Consider the following 8,362-nt stretch of genomic DNA (forward strand, 5'->3'; position numbering starts at 1 on the left):
GGGGGGGGGGGAGGAGAAGGGTCAGGTGGCCTCCTTAACTTCTCCCTTCTTACTGTCAGACCCTACTTGGGCTGTTTTTTCTCCCTGCATGTGTGGGAGTGAGGGGCAAATTTAAAGACAGTGACTTTACTATAGGTATGTTTCTTTCAATTTGCATATAGGGAAATTACTATGGGTACTCAGACTTAGTTCATCCAGAATTGATGCAATATTCCTTTTTTGCAAGCTGTTGCAAGTTTTAAATGCAGGTACTTCATAAAACACACACCTTTTGAGCAGCACTTATATACTTTTACATAGTAAAAACTATGCATGTTATTAGTTCAAAAGCAAAAGGCTTATGATTTACCACAGTTCACAGGGCTAGGCCCCAGCACACACAGTGTTTCGAACCATGACGACCCACACTTCAGCATTGCTCAGGTACGTGTGCGCGTTCCAGATAGCCTCGCACAAAAGGATCCATACACATAAAGTAGCTCCCTACTGATGTCTGGAACTGGGCGTTTGTCATGAGCCCTGGGATCCTCCAACAATATATATGCAGATGTGGTTCAGAGCTGCTTGATCCAGCTTCATTTAGCGTGGCCCTGCCTTCCACGCATCTCATATGACAGGCTGAGAGAAGGGGTGACAGAGCCTCTCATCTAGAGATAAATGTCTGTCAAACATCACCAAACTTATGGTTGGTGAAGAAATAGGAATCATTGGAACTGGGAAAGGAAGGTGCTGCTCAGCTGTGGGAATTTAAATGTATTCACTGTAGCTGTTCACCATGAGTTGAAAAGTCAGTACTGAGGGGGACTGAGCACAATAGGCACTGTATCTTATTGAGATAGGTGGTGCTACCTTAGCTTTGTGGTAGGTGCCAACTCTATGCATGCTCAGTGGGTGCTTGAGCCTCAGGAAAAAAAAGTTAGTGCACCCACAGAGTTAACTGCATGTTTTAAGAACCCACACTTTACTGGAAGCAGCAGTATTACTTCAACCTGGCTCTGTGGTGTGTGTTAATCAGGTGCTTCAGCAGCACTGTGGTGCTTTTAGATAAGCTGATTCAAATCAGCTATTAGATAAAAAGCCCTACTAAAGCACCAGATCTTTACAAATGCTGAAGTAATGCACTGCCTCTTCTGGGCATGTGCAGAGTTTAGCACTGCTTTACTTTTTTTAATATAATATATATAAACAAACAAACAAACAAACCGTCTCCAAACACCCACCAGCAAAAACAAAAACAAGAAACATCAGAAGTTGGTGCCTATGGTAGGTGCCCAGCAGTATGTTTTCCCATACATGGGCCATGGGTTTTACAGGTATGCTCAGTGTGGACTTCATAGCCAATTTCCATTACTAAGCACATGCTGCTCCTAGCAGCAGTTTACAGATCAACTGGGTATTTAATGATTTTTTTTGTATGCAAATATAAAATGAAAGGCTTCTTCTGATTGGGGGCAGGGAAACTTTACCATATTCAAGTAAATATGGTAGATACCATTGGGATTCAACTAGTTATAACTGGTTAGCCACATTCTTGGTCAAGCATGCAGCAAATTGCTAGATACCAGATATGCTGGGCAGAACCCATCTAACCTGGGAATATTTCTCACCTTACAAGTAATAAGCTATGCTTGATTAGATTCCAAATTCCACTCTATTAACTGACAGCCACTAAAAAAAATTTAGTCAAGCTTGACAGGGTGTTCATGGCTGTGCTTGCTTTGAGCCCAACAAGCTAGCACCAGGGCTGTAATCCAAACTCCATGACAGCCTAAAATGGCAGCTTAACATCAGCTTAGCAAGCATGTACAGAGCTGTGACAAGCTTACCTCAATAGCAGCAACTCCTGTGCACACCCCAAGAATGATGCCAAGGTTGTCACTTAACCAGCTCTGCACACCATCCATGCAGCCCTGGGGAAGGAACAGAGTTATGAGCAAGGTGCAAGAGTACAAAGTCAGTCTACAATAGCAGTTCTTAGCCTTTTAGGTATGAGACACTCCCACAGAAAAAAGTGCCAGCTTTTAGGTTTTCATTCACAGCACTTGTTACCAAGAGCATTAGAAGACCACCGCAGGTCAGGATGCTCTGAACACTATTGATTCCTATTTGGAATTTCTGGGTTTAACTCGTGAATCATGTTTGCATAAAACTAACAGCACTAGCTGTATGTGGTACCTCATGGTACCCTTGAAAGGATCAAGGTACCTCAGGGTGTCATGATACTCTGGTCTACAAATAGCAAAAAGGAGGGAATAAAAGATGGTAAATGTGAACAAGAGCCAACAATACTGTTGAGTAGCCTTATTATGAGAGGACTCCTCATCCTGTCCCAAACCTGGGAAGTACACCCTAGAGAAGAGAACTAGAATGGCCATGGGGAAGCAATGGCAAAAATGATCCCTGAAGTGGGCTTCCCGCTCTCCAGCTTTGAGTACCAAGGAGCACTTTGGATGGGGGGGCCTGTTCAAAGCCTAAAGACACTTACCTGAGAATGGACAGGCCAGTCAGAGCCCAGCATGCCATTAACAGTGTCCACAGGACAGAAGCCAAAAAGATATGAATTGTTGGAAAAGCAGGAACAAGGATAGGATGCATAACTTTCATTTTTGAGGATCGTGTTATTCATCCAATCGTTTGGTCCATCCCAGCCACAGCACGACAGCTAACAGTAAATACATAAAATAAAATCATCATTGGGTTTTATTCCTTTTAAAAAGAACTATTAGTGCTTAGAGGAGGAGGGGCTAGTACCAGGTACATCCTCTTTATGTAGTACCTGCAAAGCCAAAGCTTGGATTTATTTTTGATTTCACCTCAGGAATGTTAGAACACTTCTGGCATCCCAAGGTCATATTGAGCGTGTTCATGGGGCAACTACCTTATCAGTGTCATTTGTACAGCTTGGCACTGAAGGATATTGCTGTGTTTAGATCAGTGGTTCTCAATCTTTTTAGACTGAGGGTACCCCTTCAAAACTTTTATATTAGCTTTTTAAATAGGGTACCATGACATGCTGAAGTGTATTTTGAATAGCATAACCATATTATACAATGCTATGTTAAGTATTAATCAGTTATTCATTTACTAGATCTTATATTACACTCACCCCATGGCCACCGCTGCTGCAGCTAAGTGGACCCAGAGAATGCAGAGCCAAAAGGTGCATGCTCCTGTCACCCTTCTGCTGCAGCCCTTCCCAGCCCAATCCTACATGGCATCTCCCAGAAACAGATGTGCAGGACAGTTCTGTTTTCATGACATACATCTGAGCCAAACTGAGAAGTGGTTACAGCAGAAAAGGTACATCAACTACATTACATTATGCAGCCAAGCAGGTCCTTTCCATTGCAGCTCTTCCCAGTTCAGTTCTAACCTGCCTCCTGGACAGAAGTGTATGGGGCAGTTCTATCAAATGCTGCTGCTGCGGCCACTGATCTCCAGGCCACCACCATGGGGTGGGAACTGTCCTATGCTCCCCACCTTTCAAACCAGGAACAGCTGTGTCAGAAATAGTGCACCTGCCTGCATAGTGTAATGCAGGAAGTACACCTTTCTGCTGCAGCTGCTTCTTCATTTAGCTCCATATGCCTCCTGAAAATAAAGGCACAGGAGGGAATTTCACCCGACAGCAGGGGAAGCACCAACATTACAGCACCCCAGTTGAGAACCACTGGCTTAAACCATAACTTGCTTCATGGTCAGTCTTCAATCCAGAGATTGAAACCAAGCCATGGACATTACAAGACCTGGTTTGAATGTACCATAGCATCAAAAGTTGCCTTACAACATGTATTCTTCATAAGACACCTCTTGATGGCAGCTTAGGTCATTAAAATTTAAAAAGTTATATGTATCTTATGCTTATGTCCATCTTTACTGTTTTCCATACTGCTTTTGAACAGCCATCTTAACACCAACCTCTTCTCAAAGAAAAAAAAGAGAAAGCTGAAGGAAGTGGTGGGGAAGAGGGGAAGAAGGGGTAACACATGCAAGCAACAGCATTTTGGCTAAGGATGGTAGATATTTACATGTGGTAAGTTTGAGAAAGACTCATGCCCAGAATCAGATGGAGACCATTAAAAAGGTTTAAAGCATCTAAGCAATTGGCCAAACTGAATACTTACTTAAGACTGGGGGGAGGTGGGAATAAAGTAATTTTTGGAACATAAAGTCCACCCATGGATTTCCCAACTCAACTGTCAACAGCAACCAATCACCACAAGATGGTGCACTTACACCTGGAACTCCAGGCCCAATGTTATTAATAAATACAGCCAGCTATTGGCACAGGGCTAGTTTACAAAACAAGCTTTGGAACAGAAATTTCTATTTGTAAAGAGATTCCAGGAGATGGGCATTTGTAGGCTTAGAGTAGAGGGGAAGAGTCTAAAAGGCCAAGTTCTAGGCATGTGACCTAGTAGGCTGCCTTATACCACACCTGTCACTCACATATCCAAATTCTTCTGCCAAAATATGGAACAAAGGTTGCCAAAAGCAACCCAGGAGGAAATCTGGTATTTAGATTACTGATTTAAAAAAAAAAACACAAGATAATCAGCACTTAAGGGGGAGGGGAGGTGTGGAACAAATCAAAAAGTCACACAACACTACTACCACATGCTTCCACCTGGAGGATATTTAGGCTTGGCAGGATTCAATGTTAAAAAAAAACAACAAACATTTTGCCTGACCCTCACAGACCAACAGAAAAATAATTTGTTGGTAATCACTGAAATTTATAGAAAGGGGGATGTTAAAAAAGTCTGGGACAAGGGTAAAGAAAATCCAGAATACCAGCATTTGGTATTTAGCATTAGTACCAACATATTTTAGCTTCATTGAAGGAGTCTCAGAAAGAACATGCACCACTCCAGAGAGTTTGAGTCTGAACACCACAGCCTGACATACCACAATGTACTATTGCAGAGATACCACACACTAAAAGCCCACTGGGCCACTCGCAAGTCGAGACTGAAGCTATTTACCCATGCCATAAAACACTGCAGGTGCAAAGGAGGGAAGTCCACTCTCCACAGCCCAGCCTGTCCTCTGCTGAGACAGTCAGTAAAAAGGGTGGCACAACCATGATGCTAAGGTGTAGGTACAGCATGAGACTTTAAAGAAGCCTAGGTAATGCAGCAGTCTATCCCTCAAAGCAGAACCAACATGGAAACAGGCAAAAGCCATGGCAATAAGGAAACCATGCCTTGCTCTTACATCCCAGACATCCTGCAATTAACAAGACAAAAAATGCAAATACAATGGACTGGGGGCTGGGCTCACTTCCTGTTTGCCTGAAGAGCTCTTTGGTTTGGCACTACACAAAAACATATGCTCCTAAAATGTTCAGCTGAGAAAGTTTTTCTAGCCAGCTGCTCAGGCAGCAACTTGAGCCAAGTTAAACCTGTTCATAGCTGGACAGTTCCAAGCAAAGCCAGATAAGCCAGCACTGCACAGAAACACTGCATGCCAGGAAAGAAGTGACACAAGCAGCAGCAGCAGCTTCTAGATTGTTTGCCATTAAGTGTTACCAAGAGATTCACCCTTTACTGCTATATTTACTTGGGTAAAACCATGGCTTAATTGTTGGAGGGGACAAGGGGGCAGCACAGAGAAAAACTGGATACTATGCAGATTACGGTAAAAAGGAGTTTTTTTCCTCCTCTCAGTCTTGCCTAGTGCCGGGGGCCCCTTTTGTTAGGCAGAAAATAGCAACTGGTCCTACAAACTACAGCATGCATACCCCATTTAAAGGCTAGCAGCCAAGATGGTCTCAAAGCAGATAAGCACCCAAATCCTGGGTTAACCACTGTGTTTGTCAGCCAGATGGCAGAGGCCAGTAAGTTGCCCTGCCCCAGCCATCTCAGTTCACAGACTACAGCAGCCATTTGTGCTCTGTAGAGGACTGCTCAAGGAAGAGCCCTTTATAGAAACTGCATCTTAGCATGTAAGCTAGAGGCTGCAACCTGGGAGAAGACATTGAACAATAGCCACAAAGCTGAACTGCAAGAGATTTAAGACAGAGCAAGCCTAGAATGGCAAAGGCAGTTCTTGGGTTCCACTGCCATAGGAGTGTGGAAATGGAGATAAAAAGGAGGCATTAAAGGGCCTTCATAACAGTATTAAAAGGACAATGAGTGTGGGACTGGAACACAGTGGGAGACTGAATGAGGGTGCAGGTGCCAGAGGCTGTCTCATTCTAGTAGTGACCCGCTAGGATACCAGCGTGGAATAGTCAAACTTAACTAGCCCTTCCTCAGCAACTTACTTGTTTCTGCACATAGTCCCATGCTTCCTGGATGTTCTTTTTCTCTTCATTTCCAGGGTTGTAGTCCTGAATCAAGCTTTGGACCATGGTGGACATTTCATTTTTTACCTGGCAATGTAAAAACCACAAGTAGTCAGTGAGTCAATGCTCCTACACATGCACTTAACCTTTTACTTCTTCAGAATTAAAGCTGGAATGGTATCATCCACCTGTACAACTCACTATTCAGCCTTGGGCAAAGTGCTTTACCTCCAATTCCCAACCCTTGCTCCTTCACTGCCTGTCACTGTTCTCAAGCACACTAGGAAGATGTCAGTAGGTGCCCTTACTGCCTCAGTTCTGGGTTTTGAGCATGTGAAATCAGGAGCAGGTGGAGAAAGAGACCTCTGGCATGTCTGTTAGCTTGCTGAGGCTTATCATGGGAGCCACTATTTCCAGAGGACCTTGCTACAGAAACAGGAAGGTGATCTTAAACTACTGGGGAGAAAAAACAAAACCAACTGTGTATTACAAAAAGAAGATGTAAAAATGTGGTAGCAGAGCATAGGAAGGGCATAGGTACAAGATACTGGCATTTGCCTATAGATGCTGAATGGACCTCTTGACACCAGAAAATTACATCCAGAAGTGACTAGGTTTGCAGAGCCTTGAGAAAGCCAGGAAGGCCAGACTGGGATGCTATTCATACATTTTGCATGGGAGATACTGAGAAGTGACAGAAATGAAGAAGTTGAAGGGAGAGGAAGAAAGTGCAAGTTATAGGGATGACATGAAGGAAGTAGGTCAGGAAATGCTTGAACTAACTAGGGGTTTGAATGAAAAGAAGGTATGAGGAGTCAAGTAGCCAACACCTGGAATACTATATTCAATCCCAGTCACGCAAGTTTGAATTAAGCCATCTTGAATATGAACAGGTGCAGAGAAGGGTTACCCTATGAAAGAGCTGGAAAATCTGTTTTACAAGAGAAGACTAGAAAAGTTAGTATTCTTTAGCAAAGTAAGATGAAGGCTAAGAAGGGGGAGTAGAGTTACAAGTGCTGTGGAGCACTACACTAGGAATATATAAAAAGAACACCAAAAGGGGCAGTGTTACCACAAAAGCAAGCAGGCAACACAGGTCATGGTTGCTTAAAACTAGAAGACAAGAGGCCTCACTCAATGCTAGATTCTCCCCTAGGGCACCATCTTGTTCTGTTTAAAGCCAGCCACCCAGGTATTTGCATTTGGTACCATGAGTCAGAACTTCAGGCCAGTTGGTATATCTAAAAGAAAGTTGTACTCTGACAGTAGCTGATTTATGCATCAGTCCAAAAGCCCAGTAATCCTCCCAGCTAGAAGTCACAGCTGCATTTTTGGTGTTCAATGTCTAGAACATCTGCTGTCAGTATACAGGCCCCCTCAAAAAAAAATTCACTGCAGTGTACACTAACCTAGAGCCTGGCAAAAAGGGCAAACTGGGCCCTTCACTCAGGCAAGCCTCATTCCCTGAGCACCAACCCTTCTCAAAGAGTTTTATGATCTCCATCATTACTGTGGTTACAGCAACAGCTTCCAGGAAAGGGGCAGACCCATATAAGAAAGAGCACAGGAAGCTAAAAGGATAATCAGAAAGTGTGCGACTAGATTTAGTATCCATCTTAAACATTTATGCCCCTTTCTGCCCCAAACCAGCCTGATAGTGGACATAGTTAAACTAAAATGATGTCAGAGTCAGCATTCTCTCCAGGTTGGTAGTTATGGGTCATCCCAGCAGGTTTCAAGACTTCTTTCTGGGCACAGAGTGCTCCAGACTTGCTGGCCCTGATAAACACAGGAAGACCTAGCAATTAGATCTTCATTTACAACAGTAGAGGCCATCTCATTACCAAAATTTTCTCAAGGCCATGGTTAGTCACATTCCCCACCCCCTCCAAAAAAAAACCCTTCAACATGCCATTCAGACAGATAAGAGACGCATGGTCTCCCTGCTTCTCCTTAATTACTTGGCAAACAAGCTTCCCCCCCCCAATTACAGGAATCAAAGCCACTTGAACTGCTTGCCACTAACAGGACTGCACCTGGATGGTGCAATAAAGTATACAGGTTTCTGAACTC

General features: G+C 43.6%; 1 protein-coding gene across 3 annotated transcripts in view; it reads right to left on the minus strand.

Moving 5' to 3' along the window:
* Positions 1–8,362, minus strand: part of CD82 (CD82 molecule) — a 66,417-nt gene that overhangs the window by 1,979 nt on the left and 56,076 nt on the right. For all 3 annotated transcript variants that reach the window (XM_019519356.1, XM_019519357.1, XM_019519358.1), the window contains 3 exons: positions 6,269–6,376; positions 2,486–2,662; positions 1,827–1,910 (listed from right to left, as the gene is read on the minus strand). In XM_019519356.1, coding sequence (XP_019374901.1) covers positions 1,827–1,910; positions 2,486–2,662; positions 6,269–6,376 — 369 coding nt within the window. The remainder of the gene's footprint in view (positions 1–1,826; positions 1,911–2,485; positions 2,663–6,268; positions 6,377–8,362) is intronic.

Source organism: Gavialis gangeticus, unplaced genomic scaffold, assembly GCF_001723915.1.
Source record: "Gavialis gangeticus isolate Ggan-Ray unplaced genomic scaffold, GavGan_comp1, whole genome shotgun sequence".
NCBI classification, from domain to species: Eukaryota; Metazoa; Chordata; order Crocodylia; family Gavialidae; genus Gavialis; species Gavialis gangeticus.